Source organism: Loxodonta africana, chromosome 16 (genome assembly GCF_030014295.1).
Source record: "Loxodonta africana isolate mLoxAfr1 chromosome 16, mLoxAfr1.hap2, whole genome shotgun sequence".
Lineage (NCBI taxonomy): Eukaryota > Metazoa > Chordata > Mammalia > Proboscidea > Elephantidae > Loxodonta > Loxodonta africana.
In genome coordinates this window covers 59,859,121-59,883,935 of record NC_087357.1, presented here as the reverse complement: position 1 = coordinate 59,883,935, position 24,815 = coordinate 59,859,121, and the positions used below count along the sequence as shown (strand labels likewise).

At 41.2% G+C, this 24,815-nt stretch overlaps 1 protein-coding gene across 2 annotated transcripts in view; it reads right to left on the bottom strand.

The window, feature by feature from the left end:
* Positions 1 to 24,815, bottom strand: part of ARID5B (AT-rich interaction domain 5B) — a 200,918-nt gene that overhangs the window by 42,038 nt on the left and 134,065 nt on the right. Inside the window, exons 1-2 of one of the 2 annotated variants that reach the window (XM_010589144.3) lie at positions 5,233 to 6,770; positions 3,721 to 3,833 (exon numbers count right to left, since the gene is read on the bottom strand). In XM_010589144.3, the coding sequence (XP_010587446.1) occupies positions 3,721 to 3,833; positions 5,233 to 5,236 (117 nt within the window). In that variant the 5' untranslated portion in view covers positions 5,237 to 6,770. Of the gene's footprint in view, positions 1 to 3,720; positions 3,834 to 5,232; positions 6,771 to 24,815 lie in introns of those variants that run through there. The other variant, XM_003409283.4, reaches the window with a different exon arrangement.

The following is a 24,815-nucleotide window of genomic DNA, read 5'->3' as shown; positions in this document are numbered from 1 at the left end:
TCTATATTATTAGGTCAAAAGCACCACTGTTAAGAGTGTATGAGGTTTCTCCTCAGTGTTCAGATGGTTGCTTATTAACTTTCTGCATTAAAAAAAAAAAAAAAATGCCCAGAAACAGAAGGAAATCACAGAGGGGGTGCACAGATCATGTTCAGAGTAATTCAGACTCTCTGCTTTGCAGCAAAGGCTCCAGGTGAAGCCAGGCTGCCACCTACTGAACTCCATCCCGAGCCTTAGTATGCTTCCCCATCATGTATTCCTGGGAGTGAGCAGTGGTTTCCTTTCTTGGACTACCTTGATAGCATTTCTATCACAAATGAGCTCTTTACAGTATTGTTCTGTTTATGGGTAGGACCAGGTCAAGTTCCTTTCCTTTTTTTTTTTTTTTACAATTTACCCAAAACATTCTCAGTATTTTTAAAGACAGTTCCTACAAATCTACTAAATTATTAGAGTGCAGGTGTCAATGGAAACAGGAGCTAGTCTTCCTGTTGACCTTGAGAAAGCTCAGCCTCTTGATGGTGATAGTCAATTACAAGATCTGTTTTTCCGAGCCTGAACACCACACACCTGTTGAGTTCACTCTGAGCACTTTGGGTTTCCTGCAGAATAGTACGTCCAAGGTGACTGAAGAAGTGTTAATTAAAGAATCCACATTTAACATTTTCAATGAACCACCACCCATTTGAGATTAACCACATCCTCCATGGGACTGAGTTATAACTAATCCAGTCTTCAACTAGGGCATCAAGGCGTACTGAACCATCAGTAAAGAAGCTAGAATTCTAATCTCCATTTGGTCACTAATTTGTTAGGTGACCGACCTTCAGATGGTCCTCAGTAAAATGGGAAGGATAATCCCTGGGGGGAGTTCTGAGGACCATATGAAATTAAAAAAACTAAAAAAAAAAAAAAAGAAAAAGGAAAGTATAACATTTGTGAAATATTGAAAGAATATTTTTGATTTACATGAAAGACCATATTGCACATCATGGTTTCCCTTTTTATGCTGCTTTTAGAATATAAGCCACCTGTTATATACTTCTGGCCTTTGGAAAATGCTTACAGGATGTGAGAAGTCACTCATCTTCTGTCAGTATACACCGTTCATTTGAGACCTAGGCCAAGAAGATTTCTTTGGTATAGAACACCCTGTGAAGAGGCCTGGGCCCCGGATCTGCTGCTATGACACAGGGAAAGAGCAAGGCTTAGGCTGGATACACTGATGACCTCTTTAGAGAACCAGCAATCTCCTTCCCATGTGCCTTTTGCTATCTTGGGAAGCCATCAAATTCTCCCTCTCATAGAAAACAGGGTCTTGCAAAGCTAGTTCCCACGTTGTCACTGAGAAAGTAGAACCTTTTGCGGGTGACAGGCAAACTACTTGATATGTTTTTGCACTCACGGACACAACAAACCCGGTGGGTCCTTAGGAAGTTGTCCTTCTCTGTAGTGAGAAATGCTCTCTGGCATTCTTGAACAAAAACAATCATACAGGTTGTGGTCACAAGTTGCTCACTTTCCTCTAAAATGTTGCTTCCAGTTTAGCAAATGGTCAGGTGGTCTCAGGTTTGTTATCTCTTCTGCGGTGTTTCATGAGAAAAGACCATTTGAAGACACAAATATCTGTTTAATGTTCTTCTTCGCCCCACATGTAGCTTGTTCATTCTGTGGGGATTTTACATCTTTCTGTTGGTGCCAACAGTCAAGCCTGCCATACTTCAAATCTGCCAATCTTTCTCTTCTAGATGAAGTGGGCTCACCAGAACCACCAGAAGCAACTAAATCAGGATTGTAATCCCAGATCCTGAGAAGAGCAGGGGAATTAGACCAGTCCCCAGAAGCTGAATGGCATTTGTTCATTCACCTTTCAACTCCACTCACCATAGAACACCAACAATGGGAGAATGATCCATTTTCTCATGAAGACTCTAAACGTCAGCACTGGCAGAGGTGGGGTGGAAGGGGTAACTTAAAAATATCTAAGCTTGACTGTTATCTCTCCTTAGGAGGAAAAGTCAGCAAACATCAAATACAGCCCATCTGGAGAGCAAGCTGCTGTTGCCTTAGTTTTGTGGGCCTGAGTTGAGTCCTGAGCTGCCTTCCATGGAAAGACACATCAGAGGTACTGTTGTTCAAATTAACTTTATGAGTTTCATAAAGCTCCTTGAGGCATACTTTGGTAGTGACTCCAAACGACATGGGAAGGAGCTTCAGCCTGCTGGGCTCAGGTACAGAACATGCTGCAGTAAACACATGACGTCACCCTAAGGGTATGGGGCAGGACGCCAACACAAGACACTGCCAGTGCAAGCTTGGCCAAATGCTTCAGTCCTAAAACCTTCTCACTCCATTTTGCAGTATCTTGCAGGAGCCTGCAAACCACATCACAGGGTGCACTGTTCCTGCTGACATTCTTCAAGACCAAAGTCTAAGGCCTAGGTAGGTAGCTCTAAGGGATGTCTTTCTTGGTATCCATGTGAATTCATTTTCAGAATGTTAAAAGAGCAGAACAAAAATATCTTTAAGTAAAGACAGATTTGTTTTTAACCAGAAAATGGAAAATACTGGCTGATCTCAACTCTTTGCAATCATGGAAGATATGAAAAACTCTTAACCAAAAAGTCTCTAGAACTTCCTGATGAAATAATCATATCTGAAGGTAAGATCTGTAGAATGTGAGTGCCTAGGATTTACGTCATTACTAGGTAGGGTGAGTATATGGCAGATACACATAAGATCATCAATACATGACTGGATTCCCGTTTTTCTACATAAGATTCTTCCAAATTCATCACTAATCAAAATGTTTGCATTTTCAGAAGTTTAGTCTTTGGGTCTGAAAACATGGTGCCAGCTGAAATGTGGTCCCCGATTTAGGTTCTAAAGGAACCATTGCTGCCTTTGGCACAGAAACACTGCCTAAACACAAACACCCCGTACATGGAATCATGGAAATTTGACCCAAGCCCACGAAAGTGAAAAAGATAAGTCTAAAAATATGAAATGACACTTCACCCTGCCTGGGTGCTAAATATTTCAGGCATGCACTTTCAAGATTCCAAGGAACGGTTAGGCAAAAAGACAGAGCCCTAGAAATAGACTAGAATTTGGACGTTCATTCTGCTTTAATAGAGATCTTTAAAAACATATAAATATGTATAGGTATATGTATACATGTACATGTATATACATACATGTAACACACACACATATATATAAAATATCTATGTGCCTTTTTTTACTTTACTGTAAATTAGTGATGACATTGGAGAAAGCACAAAGCAAAAAGATCAATTTGAACCATTTCTAATTTCATCCTCTGATAATCTCTGAAACATATTTAGATGAGTACATTCAGAAAGAGGATGGCTAAGCTGGTCTATTTTTGATACGAGCAGAGTAAACTATGTCATTGTGTCACCTACTATGAAATCTCAGCCTCAATGACGTGAGCACTTAATCATCTGTCCTTTACCCAACAGGCCAAGCTCGGAGGTGGGAAGTCTTTCTGTTGACTAATCAAAATGTCTACACCTCCCCACACACCCCACACACACAGGGGGCGGGGAGGTGGCGGGAACAGACACAGCAGAGCACTTCGAAAGCTCAGACTCTGACCAAAGTCAAGAGTCTGAATTATAAACTACCACCGAGACACAGAAAAATACAAATAAAAAGGATGCAGCAAAATGAATGCCATGGAAGGAGTGACTGTACCTTGGCAACGGCTTTGCCATCGGAATTATTGCTGGAATCCTTAACGCCACTGAATGAGTCTCTTCTCTGTGGGCATGATTTCTTTTTGCGTGGTCTGCCTTTAAGATTTGGCGCTGAAAACAAACGGAGAACAATTTATATACATTTTATCTGGGTGGGTTTCCTTCTTAAAGACCAAGCATCCTCCGACCGTGGTTCCCTCTAACTGTGCTGAGAAACACACATCTGTGGCAGCCAATCTTCATTTTATGCTTCCTTCTCTGAAGGGCTGCGTCTTGGTAGATGATACATTTCTGTACCATGTTACGCTTTAACATGTCTAATTAATATAAATAAAATGAAACTCTTAGTTCTAAAGAAAGATGTTAAAGAAAATGCACTGTCCTACTGTTGGAAAGGAAACATCTTGGATTGAAAGACAACCCTGAACCAGGCTTGAGATCATTCTTTGTTTTTTTGTTTTGTTTTGTTTTATATTCTATTTTCAGAAACCTAAGTGATCTGCCAGCCCAGGATGGTATCACAGCAATGTAACGTTTGAAAACATCTCACTTTGAATGTGTTTGGAGGCATCAAATTATGCAGAGGTAGGTAGATAGCTAACTATTCAGAGCGGCATATACAATAACAATCTGGAAAATATTATCACATGTATTTATTAGCAAAATTTCCACCAGCATGTTTCAAATCTTAACAAATCTGGCAGATACATTTAAACCAGCATGCTCTCTTTTCTTTTTTAATATATTTGTTTATGAAAATCTTGAGGGTTTTTAAAAATAACTTCCAAAGATCACACGGAGGTAAGCTTGAGTCTGTGGGGGTTTACAGTTTTTAAAACCCATAGATAAGATACAAATGGAACTTATATTTCGTCCTTGATGTTGAGTTTGATTCCCTCTAGGAGCCACACACAAAAAAAATAAAAATGAAAGGCTGGTGTTTACTGAGTGTTCTGCCAGCCGGCACCAACTTTCATATTTAACTTCATCAGCCACCCAAGTCAAGCAAAACTAAAACAAACCAACTAACCAAGCAGCCCTTGAACAAATACCAAACTAGTGAATTATGCCCCAAACAATTTATCTCAAACCTTTTAAAGAAGCCACACTATTTTATTACTTTAAGTTCTGATTATGACAATGCCTAATCCGAACAACACAAATGCTCTTAATTGTTGTTAATCTTACTTAAATGTCACGCAGTTAACCAGTGCTTTCAGGACATTTCACATTGTGTTAATTTTACAAACACAATTAATCCGACTCATTTAGCTCTTCTACTGTGGATAACAGTTTTGCTGTTGAGAAAGCCCAGGAAAGCAGAGCAGCCTTTACAATGTGAGGCCAAAGTTTCAAAAGCGACCCGGGCTCAGGTTTTCCCTCCCCAAGCTGCTCTCCTCCCAGCCCCGAAACATTTGTCTGAAAGGACATCTCAGAAAGCCAGCAGGGAATAATCAAAGGTAAACAAGCTCACAAACAAAATCAAGCCAAGAGAGAAAGTCGCGATTACCCATTCCAGTCGACAAACATCTGCCTGACTGATGCCTGTGCTCAGGAACGCTCCAGCATGTGACTGCTCCCCCGCCACATCCCTGGAAGTCTGAACTTGGTGTGGATGTCAGCTTTCCTCCAAATGAGAGCTGCGAGGCTCGGCGCGCGGCTTACAACTCCCTTCCCCCCACGGCTCCATTACTCATGTAAACACACGGCAGTGACTCGCACCGAGAGTGTGTGGGATGAGCTCTGAGGACTTTGCTGGAGTTGCCAGACCGGCAGGGAGGGCTCTGCTCTCACCACCTCCCTTCACGGGGCTGGTGATTTCATCCGGCTTGTTTTGTGGCTCCTGACCTCTTGCTCCCCTGTCAGAACGTGATGCCACGTTCCACGAATCTGACACAGCCTGGAGCCAGGGCGTGGGCTCTGTTGTTGAGAGGACATGGGGTAGCACAGAAGTGTTTCCACAACTGACCTAGGTGCTAAGACTTTAATGACCGAGGGAAGGAGGACCGTGAGGGAAGGATGTACTTTTCCTGTCCCTTATCAAAATAATAGCCGAGCTGAACGCTGGCAGAAACAAAGGGACCTTGGGGTTATGCGGTAGGTTGGAGGTATTTCGTGAAAAGGGACAAATACAGGCTCTTTTCTAAGACTTGTTACTCTGATCTTCCTTTCCTAAGGTTTTGATGAAAGGCATTTAAAGGTAAAAGGCGTTTATTTCCAGAAAAGCATTCAAATTCAAAAGGCCTTTTAGAGAGGGGACTTGCATTGAGTATGCTGTCTTAAAAGAAAGCAAAGGTTCCAGGAACCCAAAATCACTCATCCCCAACTAGGATCTATTTTTTCCATTCTTCAAGCTGTTTTTCAGAGCCCAGAAAAGCACATGTCCTTCCCCAGTAGATTCTAAGAATCGCAAATTTAGAACAGACTAGCACCTAATATTCTGGTCACACAAACTTTAAATGGGATTTGATCAAGAAAAAGGACTTTTGTTCCTAATAAGGCAAGTACACTGGTATTTCAGGTATGGTTAGGTAAATCCCAAAACCCTCTTAAGGTTCAGGTTCAAGTACCGCTGTAGTTTCCCCTCCTAGGCTCTTTTTCTATCCTCCTTTGGATGTATCACTTTATTCCTTGTATTATAGTTGTATCTTATGGCTTATCATCATACTAGACTGGAAAGTCCTCAAGGGCAGGACCACATTGGGTTCATCTCCCATTTGTCCTAGCACCACACACAGGAGGCAGCCTTGCATAACATGAATTTGTTGAATGAACGAGTGACTAATGGAAATAAAGATGCTTACATACTCATCTTTCCTTTCCTCATGAGCTGGGCCCCGCCAAGCTCACCACGTGGTATTCTTATCACATTGGACATCTGTAAAACAGTATCCACCTTTGCTATTTATACTTAAACTCTAGAAACATAAGCCAGTGACTTGAGTTTGTGAGGGGAATTGAAATAGGAGAACTAAGGGTAAAGCTTTGGGATTGAGGGGCTGGCTCTTAGTGACAGAGCTTCTGGTCCCGAAGCCAGTTTTTTTTTTTTTTTTTTTTCCTACCACCAGGTTCAAGAAATCAAATCATTCCCTACGTGGATGAGTGAAAGAGAATCCATTATGGTATGGTGGCCATACTAGGGGGTGGAATAGAATCAGGGTAAGGGGTCTGGCCTTTAATTCTTTTAGGTAAGAGACAGTCCCACCTCCTCCCAGCCACCCTGGATGGACTAATATCCGACCTCTTCTTGAAAGCTAAAAGCTATGTACCTACTGACAGAACCAAAATTCTAAGACTCCAGAATTAGACCCGCTCCAGTGGTTTAGGGGAGACTGATCCCTAGCAGCAAAGCCATGCTGAGAGGCCAGCAATACACTTACTGATATCATACTTGGTTCCAGACAGTTCTACCTAATAATAAGAATAATGAAGCAAGAACTGCATACTAACTTTTATATGTGTCTATAATCCACTGCCCAGCACTGGCTTGGTTCATCATAGAGTCTACCAAATGTTCTTTGCACAAATGTTCAATATTATATACACGAATATTAATAACAAAAAACCTGTTGCCATCAAGTCAATTCCAACTCATAGTGACCCTAGAGGACTGAGCAGAACTGCCCCCATAGGGTTTTCTAGGAGCAGCTGGTAGATTCGAACTGCTAACTTTTTGGTCAGCAGCCAAGTTCTTAACCACTGTACCACTAGGGCTCTGAATATTATTAATAATAGGTAATAATAATAATTAACACTAATGGCTTTCTATGTGCAGTCACTGTTCTAATAAGCGCTTTACAGACAAGAGCTCATTTAAAACTCACAAGAAGCCAGTGAGGAACGTACTATTATCACATTCCCAATTTACAGACCAGGAAACTGAGAGAAAGATGAAATTACTCATCTTAGGTCGTGCAACTGGTTGCTGGTAGAAGGATTCCAGCCAAGCAATTGGACTTTTTCCAATTCCCTTATCGTAATAATAGCCCCTGTTTTAAGTGACTTATCTCTAACAGACACAGACAGATACACTCGCCCTGTCTCAGAATCAGGTATTTGTATTATTAACAGCATCAACAGGGCTCTTTCTCCAAATAAAAGGATGCTCAAAATAGCACATGGCACAAGGGCACCGCAGCCCATCCATCCCTGGCAGCAAACAACATCACAACGGCTTGACAGCAAGCAGGGTCCCCACCAGTCCTGAGTCAGCTGTAGGTGACAGGGCTTCCACTAAAGCCACGGAATCCCTATAAAACTTAGAAAAGGAAGGGGCTACAGTCACAGCAACACACGTTACTGCCTCACAGCGGGCCATTGACTCTTCTGCCTAAATGGTGAAAGATCTCTGGTTTAAAAAAAATCTTTCCTTTTGGATTGCCCAGCTGTTCTCTTACTCAGCGCCATGAAATTAACAAGTACCTTCGTGAAGTCACCACTATTTCTATAGGTGCTAATCCCAGGAGAATCAAGCTCTGGGTACTTTGCCATCTAACCCCTTTTTTTTTTTTTTTTTGGTCACACACTCAAATATTAATGAATTATTGTCCCTTTATTTTCTTGACAATATAGCAAAACATTTTTTTAAGGTTCTAGAAGCTTAGGGTGCTGACATGAGTTTACATATTTACTTCACTGTGGGCTCAGGCAAGTTATGTGGCAGGGCAGCGCAGGTGTGGGAAACTTTCATCTCAACCCCAACTCTCACAATAATAATAATAAAACAAAGGAAATGTAACCAGTTACTGGCAAAGTAAATTGCTTTTGGCTGAAATGTTCCTGTTTTTTTCTACTGAGTTCTTCCTGTCATGACCGTCTCTCTCTCTCTCTCTTTTTTTTTTCCCTAACATTTGTGCTCTTGGAAATACCACAGAGATAAACTGCTATAAAAACTGGATTGACTCATCAGTTAACAACACTTTCTTCCCATTTTGCAGAGAGGGTTCTGTTGCCAACACAGCTACATATTCTCTCGAGAAATCTTTTGTCAGCTTCCACTCAGAGATCGGACTTATTTGCTGGTGGGGACTGGAGTCAGGGGAATGGAAAACCAGGCATAATTTTTCAAAGAGTTTGACATCAGAGGTCAATGTCTGGAGGAAGTCAGCAGAGTATTAACTCATTTGATTTGCAAGTTGTCTGTGTGTGTGTGTGTGTGTGTGTGTGTATTTTAAATGCCAGCCAGAAAACAAAACTCAACTGACTGAAGTATTAGGAATGGACAAACATGGTTCTATGTATAGTATGCGTTACTGATAATACTTTGCATTTCTGTAATGCCTTTCCTCTGAGATCGTAACGCTCTGATACTTGTTCTTTACAGACAATAATCTTAAAATACTCTGGCAAGTTTCAGCATGGAGCATTGCTTTTTCTGGAAGGGAAAAAAAAAAAACCCACCCCATTTTAGTTATCATTTACTGTGTTCTATTTTCAAGGTTTCCCTTTTGACTATTTAGAAACTTCCTCTTTCACTACAACAAAAATAGGATGAGTGTTTTTAAAGTTATTAATGTATGAGTAAAAGATTTAGAAACCAAGAATGGCAGAAGGCTTGATCAAAGCCACTCCTGAAATTTACGAGCGTAATAAGGGCATTTCACAGACAATCTCTTACAGAATTTCAGTTTTCAAATACTTGGGGGCGGGGGTGTTAAGAAGAAAACTAGAAGCCCTCAGTCCTGGTTTTGGCTTTAAGTTTAAGCCAACATCTCTTTTTCCCCCCTCCTATTTTGCATATACTTTTTTTAAGCCCCCATTTTTAACTTAAATATTCATAAATGATTCCCTGAGTTTTTATTTCATGTCCACAATTATATTCCGCTTACTCACTATCCCACACCTAACAGCGTGGTGCCAGAAAGAGTGCCTCCTTGGTCCTCAACATCCTTTGATTGGTTGACTCTCTCTGTGAATTCACAAAGCGCTAATCACATATTTAGGAATACTCAAGTTTGCTTTTACTCTCTTTTGCAATAAACAGTCTTCCACACCCAACAGAAATGTTTGAGGAGCAACTGTGTTGTCTGAGCTATGAACACACATGGTCATGGATGAGCCCAACTCCATCTTGCGGAACACTCTAACTTACATGATGAGTTTTATGCAATAGGCATGTAAAGCAACACTGTGAGGGTGTTATCATTTGGTAATTGTTCTGACAATTTCCTTTTAAGACTTTTTTTTTAAAATAAAGGCATTAAAAGATGAGCCCAGACTCTAGAGCCAGCCCTAGACGTCCTAACTCTCAAGCGCCACTAAGAGCCACAGCCTGGGACAACAACAGATGGATACGCCTCAGGGGAATTATCACACTCTCCATGAGGGAGGTAATGGCTGGGTAAAGACTTGAGCTTTGAGTTTCCAAGTTTGACTGAGCTTAAGCCCTATCCCAGTGTTGCCCACTAATTGCAAGGAACTACATCCTCATAGATTCCAGGTCCCCCTTCCACCCACTGTGGAAAGGCAAGCAGTTGTGTTGTTAGAAAGAAGATTTAAAAAAAAAAAAAAAAAGAAGCTGGATTTATATGAGGTTGAGTCACTTTGGCCTTTTGTCAAAATTACTGAGATCCCCAAGAGTCACTAATGAGAGTGGAATGCATTATTGCCTTTGTCATACCTGGCCTGCTTGGGCAGCTTAAGCCCAAAACAACCAGGGACTTCATTGACTGCTCAACAAACCATGCAAGTAAACAGTCTTATAATCCCTTTAAAACATGCCCGGTCTAACTCACTCCCTATTTCATACTTGTGAATGCTGAAGCAATTGTTAATGCCCCTGATCAAAGTTTTAGTAATTTCATAGGCATGTGATTTGCATAGCTATTTCCTGATCTGCCTTCTCTCTCTGCCCCGGAGGTCTTCATTTCTCAGAAACACTTAAAAACACAGATTACTTGATTCCTCCCCTTCCCCCAACCCATAAATGGAACAAGACTTGCTAGCTCATCTGTATTGCTAATTGGTTCAAAAGCTTGTGACTCCAGGAGTTCTTGCCATTAAAAGACACTCGAATCTCTTTTGTAGTCAAGTTTTACCAGCAGCGGGGCAGATATCTATATGTCCCCTCTGTGTCTTCAGTGGGAGAAATGACCAAATGTTATTTCTATATTGTCCTGAAATTAAGCAGTGAATTTCAAGGGAACACAGAAACGTTCTGAAAGTCTATGGTAGGGTTGTCTAGAAGAATGCTGGCAAAGAAAAACGAGACTACAGGTGCTTTTCACTACCACTTGAAGAATAAGGGGAGATCTAGGAGCTGAATGTAAATGTAGAATGAGGAGAAATTCAGAGTTTTCGGAGGATTGACTCTCTAAGGGAAGAATTTTGGAAACAGAAAAGGAGATTGAAATACATGTCAGACCTTTCACACTCCCATCTTCCCTCTGGTTTGTTCTGGCTACCCATAGCCTCGTCCAGCAGAAACCATTCCCAGAAGCCCCCTTCAGGACCTGTAACTACTCCCCATCAGTTTGTCGTACTGTGGTGGCTTGCGTGTTGTTATGACACTGGCAGCTGTGATACCAGTATTTCAAATACCAGCAGGGTCACCCATGGTGGACAGGTTTCAGTGGAACTTCCACCCTAGGAAGAAAGGATCTACTTCTGAAAATCAGTCAGTGAAAACCCCATGGATCACAATAGACCATTGTCCAATACATCGTTGGAAGTGGAGCTCCTAGGTTGGACCAAACCACAAAACCAAACCTTTTGCCGTTGAGTCGATTTCGACTCATAGTAGCCCTACAGGACAGAGTACAACTGCCCCACAGGATTTCCAAGGAGCGACTTGCTGGATTCAAACTGCCGACTTTTTGGTTAGTAGCCAAGCACTCAACCACTGTACCGCCAGAACTCCCCTAGGTTGGAAGGCAGTCAAAATACACAGCGGCTGCAACAATGGACTCCAGCATTCCAATGATCGTGAAGATGGTGCAGGGCCTGGCAACCCGTCTTTCCGTTGTACACGGAGTCACCGTGAGTTGGAGTCTACTTGATGGCAATGAGTTGGTTTCAGGATCTGTAAAGGATGGAGGTGGTGGCTCATAGCTCTTCTGTAAACACTTGTTCTTCTTTGGATAATGGGGTCTATACGCCATGGCATAGACCATGTGTAGCCTAGATTTTCTTGTGGATTAGGAGCCTATGGAAAGACTTCTTTGCCTTAGATTCCCAAATATCCCATAAAGACACATCACAGCAGAGTCGAAGCCTAAGGGCTTACCCTGGTCCTTAGGATATGAGTGGCAGTGATATCTGGGTGCCAATACTGCACATAAAGGGCTCAATTCTTTTCCCCTGCTGTAAGGCCTTGTTATGAAGTCACAAAACCAGCAAAACCAAAACTGGACTCTAAAAATGCCAAAGCAGCTTAAACTTTCACTTTAAACATCTACCTGACAACTCCTTTCTCCTGCTATTCATCTCCCCTGATGTCAGCTATTCACAAGCCATTTCTAGGCACCAGCCCCAAGGCTCTTCTCTCAATGGAGAAGATCATTCTAGACATTGAGAAAAAACATCACGCCACCTATTACAATTAGAATAAGTGTGTTCAAATGCCACACTGTATAATTTTTCTAAGGATTTAGAAATATTTTCTTAGAAATGTCTCTCATGTTTCCTTTTTTTTTTTTTTTAAACCTGTTCAGTAAACACATATCTACTCTTCTGTAGTATGGCAGCTAGCTCCCTGAGAGGCACAAACAGTTTGCACTTGACTACTACCCAAAAGGTTGGCAGTTCAAATCCTCTCAAAGGCATGTGGAAGAAAGGCCTGGCAATCTACTTTCATATGATTATAGCCACTGAAAACTCTGTGGAGTGCAGTTCTACTCTGACACATGTGGGGTCGTCATAAGTTGAAATTGGCTCAACAGTAATGTGTAGTGTGGCACTATAGAAGAAGAAGAGAATATTTAAGATACTTGTTTTGTCTTTGTTTTTCTTTTTTTTTTTTTCAGGCTGTTTAAGGATCCACTCCGGAAATGCTTTTTAAGGACAATTTGATTTCCACAATTTCTGAAGGTTTTAAAGATAGAACCTCTTAGATACTTAATTTTTGTCTCTCTGTCTCTTTCTTTGTTACAATCAATAAGCCCACTCATTCTAGTCTATGATTGATACGTTCTGTGGTGTTACTATTGAACATGACAGCACAGAAGTGAGGGCTACATTTTGTATTGACTAGCCTTGCAAGGAGCAGTAAATATCAGAACAGTTTTTAAACCCACATATAAACAGAACATTCTTGTGCAGCCATTTCTCCAGGTTTGGAAATGAGACATTCCATTTTCAACATTGAGGATAATTGATTTGTTACATCTCTAAAGAAAACATTCCCTGCTTGGAAATAAGTAAAAGACATTTTTTGTGTGTGTGTGTGTATACGTGGATGCACATGGAGATATTTAACTTGTCACTGACTTGGACTAATATGAGACATTTTAGTTTTTAAAACACATATACAAGAAAAAAAAGTATAAGGTCATCATATAATAGGCTCCCAAATTTCTTTTAAAAAGGGCCCCAAAAGGAATTTGTACTGAAAGGGGATTTTTCACTCTCCTTCTGTTTTTCTACCTTTCAGAAAGAATAATTTAAGAATTAGGTTAGTTCTTATTCACAAGTAAAAGGATGACTACTCTTGGGTGTCTGAGACTCTGAGATGCTTTTCTTCGTTCAGATAAATCCCTCTCAACCCTTCCTCCTTTATGAGTATCAGGGCCATCTCTGACAAAGTATTTCAGTGCTGTCTGAACTTCATTTGTCTGAGGATGTACACAAGCCGCAATACTGGAAATTGACTTTAAAAACACTTCTGTAGCACCAAGGACTTCACAGATTGTAAAAAGAGTGTGTGTTGGAGCACAGTGGAGTGAGGGCACAAAATGGGAGGAGAAAGGGGTATGTAGGGAGATATAGGAACAGATCCATATACCTGGTGATACATTAACTAAGGACAGATGGATTATAAGCTGGCAGGGCTGTGGTAGTTCAGTGGTAGAATTCTTGCCTTGCATGTGGGAGATCTGGGTTCAATTCCTGGCCAATGCGCCTCAGGGACAGCCACCATTTGCCTGTCATGGAGACTTGTGTGTTGCTATGGTGCTGAACAGGTTTCAGTGGAGCTTCCAGACTAGGATGGACTAGGAAGAAAAGCCCGGTGACTGACTTCCAAAAATCAGCCAATAAAAACCCTGTGTATCACAATGGTCTGATCCCGTTGTGCATGGGGTCACCATGAACTGGGGGCTGACTCGTTGACAGTCAACAACAACAGGGCAAGCTAGAGTGCTCAGCTCATTGGAGTTAAAGTAAGTCACACCATGGAGAAACGATGGACAAAAACTTTCAAAAACCCTAACATAAACCTTATGTAGAATAGAAAGAACACGCAGAAGAGGTCAGAACTCCTTCCTGGGGTCTCTTTGTTTTTTTCCAGTGTAAGATGAAACATTTCTATGACTGTTTACAGCTGCTCTGTCCAACATGGTGCCACTGGCCACATGTGGTTATCGAACACTGAGAATGTGTCTAGTCCAAATTCAGATGCGCTATAAGTGGATTCCGAAGACTTAGTACAAAAAAAAAGAATGTAAGAAAACTCATTAATAACATTTTTATATTGATTACATATTGAAATGATAATATTTTGGATATATTGGATTAAATAAAGCATGTTATAAAATTAATTCCACCTGTACTTTCTTAAAATGTAGTTACTAGGAAATTTAAAATTACATGTGGCTCACATTTTATTTCTCTTAGACAATGCTGGTTTAGTCAACAATTCAGTAACATCATTATAGATATGTCCTCGGAAGTAACGTGTTAAGGACAGACAGAAAAAGATTAACATCTGCATTTAGAATATTCAGCCAAAATCACAATTCTAAGTTTCAATGCAGTTTAGGATTTTAGTTACTATTATGGAGGACAGTCACGTATAGATATTAGTATCTGGAAATTTTGCCAAAGCTGAGCTCGCCTCTGTAAACTCAAATCTGATAATCATTTACTCAAGGCTACTAAATGGCCCCGATGAAGACGTTATTTCACTAACTTCCTTAACTAAGATGTCAAAGAAAATGTTAAGCCTTGGCAACAGACTGGGGGTGGGAGGGAGTCTGTCTAATTATTTATTTCACTAATTATTCTCCCCTGCTGCCAACATGGATTGGGTATAATGTAAGCTTGTTTCATTATCCAGTGCAAACGGAATAAGAGAAAATGGAATTTGAGTGATTTTGGCTGGTTGGAGATAGAAGGTTCTTAACCACAAATGGTTGAATAAGTTTACATTCTGATTGTGTTTTCCTCTTTGGAGATTTCATCTGAAAGTAAGTAGAGAAGTTCAATATACCAAAAAAAAAAAAAAACCCAAACCCATTGCCGTCGAGTTGATTCTGACTCATAGTGATCCCAGAGAACAGAGTACAACTCCCCCATAGAGTTTCCAAGGAGCACCTGGTGGATTCAAAATGCCAACCGTTTGGTTAGCAGCTGTAGCTCTTAACCACTACACCACCAGGATTTCCATATCCAATATAGTCAGGCCTAAAAGTAGGAATATGGCTAATTGCTTTGTCAATCTGTGCAGCATCCCATGTTTTATACGACAGAAAGTAAGATTTGTTGATGACAGGTACTCCAATAAGCCCAGAAAAGTTGACAAAACAAAAAGGTGTGAACTCTCGGGGCAGGGGAGGAGAGTACCTAAAAAGACCATTGAACATCAATCTGAAAAGATGGCTGCCCCAAACCCAGCTGGATCAATGTGCTATCCTCCCAAATAACTGGTCGCAGCAGCTGGAACCGAAGCCAATTCCCTCCACCCCGTCATCTTTTGATTTCTATGGTAGCAGCAATACAGAAACATAACTAGATATAAACACGACATACCAACTAAAGGGCTCCACACCCACCTAGATTCTTTTATGGAGCCACTAACCCCCTTTTAGGGCTCCCGTTGTAAAAATAAAAGAACAGTCATGGTGGCAGTGGAAATAAGCTTAGGAAATATTTTCTTTTCTTAGAAGGCAAGAGTGGCTATGGCAATTAAAGCGGTATTACACAAAGAGATTAAGACCCAAATCTCTGCAGCATCAACAAAACGTACGATGAATATCATACATTCTACTGCATAATACTTAAAATAGCTTATATGAAATTATTTAGCAGGTTCCACCCATATTCCATGAAGCAGTTTGTACCCTCTCGTATGTTCCTGCTATACAACTATAGCAGTATTTGTCTTTGTCCTCCAAGCTCTTTTATACCACATGGGATGCATATTTCAGCATCCAACATTATTAACTCATGACCAACTGTCAGTTGATGGTTATCTAACACACGGGGTCTCCACAAAAGGGATCCTTATTTGGGCAAAAGCTCTTGTCTGCACCAGTCTGTCTATATTTTCCCTCAGAAGAACTTTATTTGGATTATTATTCGCTGTCAGTGGAAACTCAGAGGCTGCATGTGTGGTAACAGGAAGGCAGGGAAATAAATCCTTAGTGAGTTATTAAAACACTTAGCTGATATTAGAACCATTTCTAGCTTTGTTGGACGCAAGCAAACTCTTCGTTGCCCTCTTGTGGTGAATCTGTGCGATGCGGTGGGAAGACCATAAAACCCCAGAAAATAGCAAGAGACTTTAATCAAATGCAGGTAAGAACATTCATCCTTGACGGAAACAGCCACAAATCACAACCTTATGTTGTTTTATATGTTTTAGAATTTACATTAAGGAGCCCTCCTATGTGGAGATGGACTGACGGGGGAGGGAGGTTGTGGGGAGGAAGCCTTGTAATATGGAAATTAAAACTCTGTCTTTCTGGAACACAATGACTTCACTATATTTACAACCATAACTGTTATATATGTGGCCAATTGATTTTTATGAGATTTAGAACCTTAAAAAAAATCATGCCCACTTTTAAACGTTCCTTCAGAACCAAAAATAGACTGATGTTCCAACTGGTTTGGAATTATAGGAACCAAGGAAAGAAGTCTGAATAATTCCCTAATATGGAAGAAAAACTACTTTTTTTTTTTACGAACAATTTATTTGTTTCTGACAATAGACAACATATGGAAACTTAGAATTTATAGAACCACGTGTAAGTACAGAATCTATCTTTCCATACCCTCTAAGAATAAAATTTTATAAAACTCTGAACTCCAAACTTAATAGTCTGCTATCCAATTTTTAATTTATCTTTTAAAAACACCATTTAAAATTTCTATTGTACTTCCTTTAGGCAATTTCCTGACTAACAGACCCATCCCCAAAAAAGCAAACAAACCTGGTATTAAAACAGACTTAAGAAAAAGCTGGGGGGAAGAAGGGAGGAGTCAGGACAAAGTGCATGAGAACACAAACTCTATTTCATCTTATTACCAATAAAAGTACCATTTCTCTGTTTTATGCCTCTTGTATATAAATAAAAGCCGCCGCCCCTCTAATCAACATTAACAAAAATACTCTGTATTTTTAATATGATTTTAGGGGCAGATTAATCTTAACTTGGCTTCCCCCCCCTCACACCACAACACATGTGGAAGTTCGGTTTTGCAACAACAGTTGTTTGGTTTTGTCTTTGAATTAGCAAAGTTCTTAAAGTAATTTTACTATGAAATTAAACAGCTGTGAGCTCTTTAGCAAAACATGATGATTCTTGTACTGCTTTGTACTATTGTGCAAGTTGAAATACCCTTTCTTTTATGTCTTTTTATTCCCAAATGAATTCCCTAGTTAGCCTTGTTTAGCTTTAAAAAATAATAAAGAAGGGGGGGTGTGGTATTTGCTAACCTCTGAAATTCGTCAGCGTTTAAGCACAGCGTGTTTACACAAGGTGTGTACTCAAAGGGCTTTTTGTTCACCTCCTATTATGGAATGAAAAATAATAGTCTGCCCCAATATAATGCCAATCCTTGTGTACAACAAAGCTGTTCACAGATATTTCTGGGGGGCAAGGCATTTTATGCCTATTTTGCAGATGGGAAAACTGAAACATTGCTAAACGTTGAGGCAGTTCGGAATGAAGACGTACATAGAAGCTGAAATTAAAATTAGAATTTGACTCTTAGCCCAGGACTCAAACCATGTGAGGGCTCTGACTCTTTGGAATCAACAGAAGAGCAATTTTAAAACATTCTTTTGACATTATTAACCACAGCCTTGGGCCCAGGGAAGGGGGTGGGGGCGGGGCCTGGAACGTCATACAGAGCTGCTAGGTGACAGGCTCTTGCGACATTGCTAATAATATGGATTACTTGATCCACTGAGCTGTATATTCTAGGAATATTCAGATGCTTAATAATTTCCTTTGTATCTTAAAAATAAAAAAAATCTAGATGCCAGGACTAGTGTAGAAAGTCCCCTAAAATACAGTCATTACAAGACATGAATTGTGGAAAATGGTTCCTGGATTTCAATGAATTTGAGCCAGAGGCCACTGCTAGAAGTTGGTGAATTCAAAGGTGTGATGACAATGGAGTCCTCTGTTTTTTTTTTTTTTTTTTTAATTTTTATTGTACTTTAAGTAAAATTTTACAAGTCAGTCTCTCACACAAAAACTTATATACACCTTGCTACATACACTCAATTGCTCTCCCCCTAATGAGACAGCCCGCTCCATCCCTCCACTCTCTCTCTTTTCCTGTCCATTTCACCAGCTTCTAACCCCCTCTACCATCTGATCTCCCCTCCAGGCAGGAGATGCCAGCACAGTCTCAAGTGTCCACCTGATCCAAGAAGCTCACTCCTCACCAGCCTCCCTTTCCAACCCGTTGTCCAGTCCAATCCACGTCTGAAGAGTTGGCTTGGGGAATGGTTCCTGTCCTGGGCCAACAGAAGGTCTGGGGGCCATGACCACCGGGGTCCTTCTAGTCTCAGACCATTAAATCTGGTCTTTTTATGAGAATTTGGGGTCTGCACCCCTCTGCTCAATGGAGTCTTCCTTTGAGTAACTGATAGAATGATGGAATTCTAGAGCTTAGAGAAAACCTTGTTGTGTTGTTGTTAGCTCCCTTCGAGTCAGCCCCTTATTCATGAGGCCCCATGTAGAACAAAATAAACTTCGCTGGGGCCTGCACCATTGGATGGCTGTGATTCATATTGTTTTCATTGGCTGAGTTTTGGAGGTAGATTGCCAGGCCTTTCTTCATAGCCTCTCTTAAGCCAGAAGCTCCACTGAAGCCTGTTCTTTATGGTAGTGACTGGAAGCCTCCACTGACGGACGAGTGGTGGCTGCACATGAGGTGCAATGGCAGGGAATCGAACTCGGGAATCCTGCATGGCAGGTGAGAATTCTACAACTGAACTGCCGCTACTGCCCTCATGAAAGGCTTGGACCTTTACACGAACAGATATATGCACACCCATGTTTATTGCAGCACTGTTTACAATAGCAAAAAGCGGGAAGCAACCAAGGTGTCCATCAGCAGATGAATGGTTAAATAAATTATGGTATATTCACACAATGGAATACTACGCATCGATATAGAACAGTGAGGAATCTGTGAAACATTTCATAACATGGAGGAACCTGGAAGGCATTATGCTGAGCGAAATTAGTCAGTTGCAAAAGGACAAATACTGTATAAGACCACTATTATAAGTTCTTGAGAAATAGTATAAACTGAGAAGAACACATTCTTTTGTGGTTACGAGAGGGGGGAGGGAGGGAGGGTGGGAGAGGGTTATTTACTGATTAGTTAGTAGATAAGAACTACTTTAGGTGAAGGGAAGGACAATACTCAATACAGGGAAGGTCAGCTCAACTGGACTGGACCAAAAACAAAGAAGTTTCCAGGATAAACTGAATGCTTCGAAGGTCAGCGGAGCAAGGGCAGGGGTTTGGGAACCACGGTTTAAGGGGACTTCTAAGTCAATTGGCATAATAAACTCTATTATGAAAACGTTCTGCATCCCACTTTGAAGTGTGGCGTCTGGGGTCTTAAATGCTAACAAGCGGCCATCTAAGATGCATCGATTGGTCTCAACCCATCTGGATCAAAGGGGAATGAAGAACACCAAGGTCACACGATAACTATGAGCCCGAGACAGAAAGGGCCATATGAACCAGAGACTACATCATCCTGAGACCAGAAGAACTAGATGGTGCCTGGCCACAACTGATGACTGCCCTGACAGGGAACGCAACAGAGAACTCCTGAGGGAGCAGGAGAACAGTGGGATGCAGACCCCAAATTCTCATAAAAAGACCAGACTTAATGGTCTGACTGAGACTAGAAGAATCCTGGCAGTCATGGTCCCCAAACCTTCTATTGGCCCAGGACAGGAACCATTCCCAAAGACTACTCATCAGACATGGAAGAGACTGGACAATGGGCTGGAGAGAGATGCTGATGAAGAGTGAGCTACTTGTATCAGGTGGTCACTTGAGACCGTATTGGCATCTCCTGGCTGGAGGGGAGATGGGAGGGTAGAGAGGGTTAGAAACTGGCAAAACGGTCACGAAAGGAGAGACTGGAGTAAATGGGAGTATGTAGTAAGGTGTATATAAGCTTATATGTGACAGACTGACTTGATCTGTAAACTTTCACTTAAAGCACAATAAAAATTATTAAAAAAAAATAAAGAACAGAAAAATTTCTGTTTATGCACTCCTGGGGAAAAATAAAAAAAGAAAGGCTTGGACACCATCTAGTCAAATTTTTCATTTTATACATCAGAAAAGGGAGGCCCAGAGACCTTGCATCTCGCCCAGAGTCACACAGGTAGCTGCAGAGATGCGATAGGCTCTCCTTTCTGTTGGCCCCATGGGATCAGCAGCAGAGTCTTGGCTTTTGAATGGCCCCTAAATACCCCCAGCTGGGTTTCTGCAGAGCGAGCACAACATCCCAAGACCATGTTACCGAAACACACTTTCCAAGGAACTGCAATTAATAAAGTCAATGGGAGCTGACAAGGACATTACCCCTGTGTTCAAACGCCAAAACATACAACCAAAAAAGCTCGCTTGGAGTGCTCACACTGTGGGTCACCCTGGCAGGGCTCCTGTGCACCACACTCCCAGCTGTTTGCTCAGACCCAACTGTGAGGGACTAAAGGGAAAATGCTCGCAAAGTCATCAGGGCAGCGCTCGGGCATTTGGCATCAGTGCCTGCCACCTGCTTGCTTTTGTTAGGCTAGGCTGCAAAACCAAGGCGCCCTACTCAGGGTGAGGAAGGGCTTTGGGAATTCAGGATCTCTGGAGCCTTGGTGTGGGGCTCTGGTGGTGTAGCGGTTAAGAGCTCAGCTGCTAACCAAAAGGTTGGCAGTTTAAATCCACCAGCCGCTCCTTGGAAACCCTATGGGGCAGTTCTACTCTGTCTTATGGGGTCACTATAAGTCAGAATTGACTCGGAGGCAATGGGTTTTGGTTTGGGGGGCCAGAAGAAAGGGACCACAGCCTACCTTGCTAAGGAGGGTCCTGTTATTTTCCAACAGTAACAAAAGCCTTTGAAGCCTCTAGCACATCGTGTTGTTTCACACCTGTGTGCCTTTGTCTCTGGATTCCCTCTGACATAACACCCTCCCCTTTTCAGCTTTTGTCCCTCCTGCTCCAACTCCTCTAAAAAACCCAAACCAGTTGCCAGCGAGTCGACTCTGACTCATGGAGACCCCGTGTGTGTCAGTGTAGAACTGTGCTCCATAAGGTTTTCCATGGCTGATATTTTTGGAAATAGATTACCAGGCCTTTCTTCGAAGGTGCCTCTGAGTGGACCCGAACCTCCACCCTTTCATATAGCAGCCGAACTAACTGTTTGCACCACCCAGGGACTCCAACGTCTCTAAATCACTTCCCTAATCGCCCTCATCTCAGCTAGGTGAGTAACCTTTGTCAGTAGCTCCTACATCAAGTATGCTTCTATCGTAGCACCTATCACTCTGTGTTAAAATAATCTGTTTGCATGTCTCTCTCCCTCACTAGACTAAAGTGGTTATGCCTGTTTTGGTCACTGTGGTATCTTTATAGTAGGTGTTCTGAAAGCAATGTCTAGGACTTAGAAGTCTGGAAAGTGTTTATTAAACTGCTAATCCTACTGGAGAAAGTATCTCTGGAGACGGCAAGGTGGCTGCCCTTGGTGGTCCCACCTTCCTGTCTATAGCACCTTCCCTTGGTCACGATTGCCGTTCACAAGGCAAAAACCTGAACCCCCACATCTTAATTTCCACCACGTGACTCTGAGATCCAGCTATTGTCAATCACTTAAATGCTTAATAGAAACCTGTCCTGTCTGTGAACACCCACAGATCTGACCAGGCTTGCCGAGACACCCTCAAGCCTACAGGGACCCTGGTTCTCCTGGAGTACCCTTAAACAGGTAAAAGTAAGCAACACCTAAGAGAAACAAATTTCCCTGGGGAAGATGGCAGATTGCCTTATATTACTTTTTAAGCAGTCCCATCTCTGTAAAGCATCCTAAAAAAAAAAAAAAGGTGTCTGCAGATAAAAGTCTGGGCAAATCTATAATGTAGAGATTAAATTTAAATTCCAATAAAGATTTTGAACGAAGATCAATAAAATAGGAGATTGATTTGCAGTTAAAAAGTCCTAGTAATGGGATAGTCTAGAAATTTCATAAATAATGCTTTTATCTTGATTGCAAAATAATCCCCCGCCACAAAAAACAAGGCGAATCAAGGTAGGAAATTGTTCCACGGGAATTAAAATGTCACACTTTACACAGAATAAAGCACTGCAATCGCCAGGGAAACACACACTGCAAATGCGTTAACACAAAATTACATACATCACTTAATTATATAAGTGCATAGCTCCTGAGTAACCCATTAGCTAAACATGTCGGGCTGTGGTTGAATATATACATGCAATATTTTTAGCACAGAGGGGATGTAACTGTGTCAGGCCTGGCACCATAAAGCCTGAAATGGCAAGTGCTATTAAACTGAGATGCAATCATGTTGAAAAGGAAACATTAACAAACAGCAGACAATTGAGAAGAAAATACAGTGAGCTTGTGTTCTACTACGCGTGCTTTCAAAACCTTATATAACTCTTCATTGTCTATTTCATCTGGCTTGCAGCCCGGTTTGTTCTATGCTATACTAATTTTATAATAATAAACTGCTATACCAGTTTTATGAAATCACGAACACAGAGAGGGTGCAGATGACATTCCATCTGGTTATCTTTGCCAGCAAAGGACAGAGCCTCATACAAAATCATCTCCTTCGTTTAAAATGGCCTCTGGAGTTTGCTTCTGGAAAAAAAAAAAAAGTCATCTTTTCTTTCATCTCTGAAATGCTGGCCAAGATGGTAAAATTGCAGCTGGACACCCAAGGTGCCCAAGGAAGTAGAAGAGGCATGGGCTTCAGGAGCAGAGAGAGCTTTCCATTCACATCAGAAATCAGGCAACTGTATGACCCTGGGCAAGTCATCACCTTTTTCTGGGGCTCAATTTGCCCATCTAACAAAAGGGAATAATATCTCTATCTTGAAAGATTATGATGGAGATCAAATGAGATATCATTAGATATGCCCAGCACAGTATTCGGCACATGGAGACATAAATAACTGGTAGATGTCATTACTATTATATTCACAGACCCATGGAAGTAATACATTACGCCAGGTATTTCAAGAAGCCATCAGATCTCTAAACAGATGGAAGAGTTATTAAAACTCCAGAAACACTCGACCACTTAGCCTAGAGGTAAGCACCTTATAGAACCCAGGAAGAAAGATTAAGTGCATGAGAACTACAGAATCATTTGACACAACCATCTGGCCTATCTAATTGAAGGTTGAACTATTGTCTACCCTGGCAGAACCTTTCAATATAGAGGCAAAAACTTGATTGTTAAAAAGGGAGAACATATCTTGGTGATAATGGCTTCTATGCTTTGGGTGACTTTAAATTTCAAAGCAAAAAGTGAAGAAAGTAATTACCACACAGCAAAATACTGTCTAAATAGAAAAAAAAAAAAAAAAAGGACACTATGCCAAGTTGTCAAGGATTTCATTTTACTTGGACCCACAACCAACACCCATGGAAGCAGCAGTCAAGAAATCAAACGGCATATTTGCATTGGGCAAATCTGCTGCAAAAGGCCTCTTTTAAAGTGTTAAAATGCAAAGATGTCACCTTGAGGGCTAAGGTCCGCCTGACCCAAGCTATGGTATTTTCAATCGCATATGCAAAAAACTGGACAGTGAATAAGGAAGACTGAAGAAGAATTGATACATCTGAATTACAGTGTTGGTGAAAGTTACTGTGTGTACTGTGGACTGCCAGAAGAATGAATAAATCTGTCTTTGAAAAAGTACAGCCAGAATGCGCTTTAAAACAGCGGATGGTGAGGCTTCATCTCACATACTTTTGACATGTTATGAGAAGGGAACAGTCCCTGAAGAAGGCCATCATGTTTGGTAAAGTAGAGGGTCAGCAAAAAAGAGGGAGACCCTCAGTGAGATAGACTGGCACAGTGGCTGCAATAATGAGATCAAACATAGCAATGATTGTGAGGATGGCACAGGACTGGGCAGTGTTTTGTTCTGTTGTGCACAAGAGTTGCTATGAGTCGGAATTGCACCTACCAAGAACAGCATGCCAAGTATCATCATTCTCTAAATTAATAGCAGGAACTCAATAAATAGACAACAAATTGAACATAACTGAATAGATGAGGCAAGAAGAAAGGCAACCTGTTAGTTATAGGAGTCCCACTATAGACAAACCCATCTCTCAGAACAGTTGAACCTCTGATAGTGTCCAAGGCTTCTCCTCTTGGGTTTTTACTAGAACATTCTTACTTCATCAACTCTCATGTTAAACAAGCCACCATGTGGCAAAAGAGAAGAAAAAATTCTACTTACATAGAAGTTGGGATAACTAGAGCAGTTACAGGTCATTTAGGGAAAAAAGCAGTTGTTTAAGAAGAATTTAAGGTTCAGATTTCTTATTGGCATACCAAAGTACTGGTATTGGTGCTAACATTCAATATCCATTGATCCCATAAATATTTATTGAGTGACCATGATATGCCAGATACTGTGCTAGTCTAGCTTAGAATAAAACAGAGGAGGAGGCATAGTGAGAAGTTCACATTTTTAT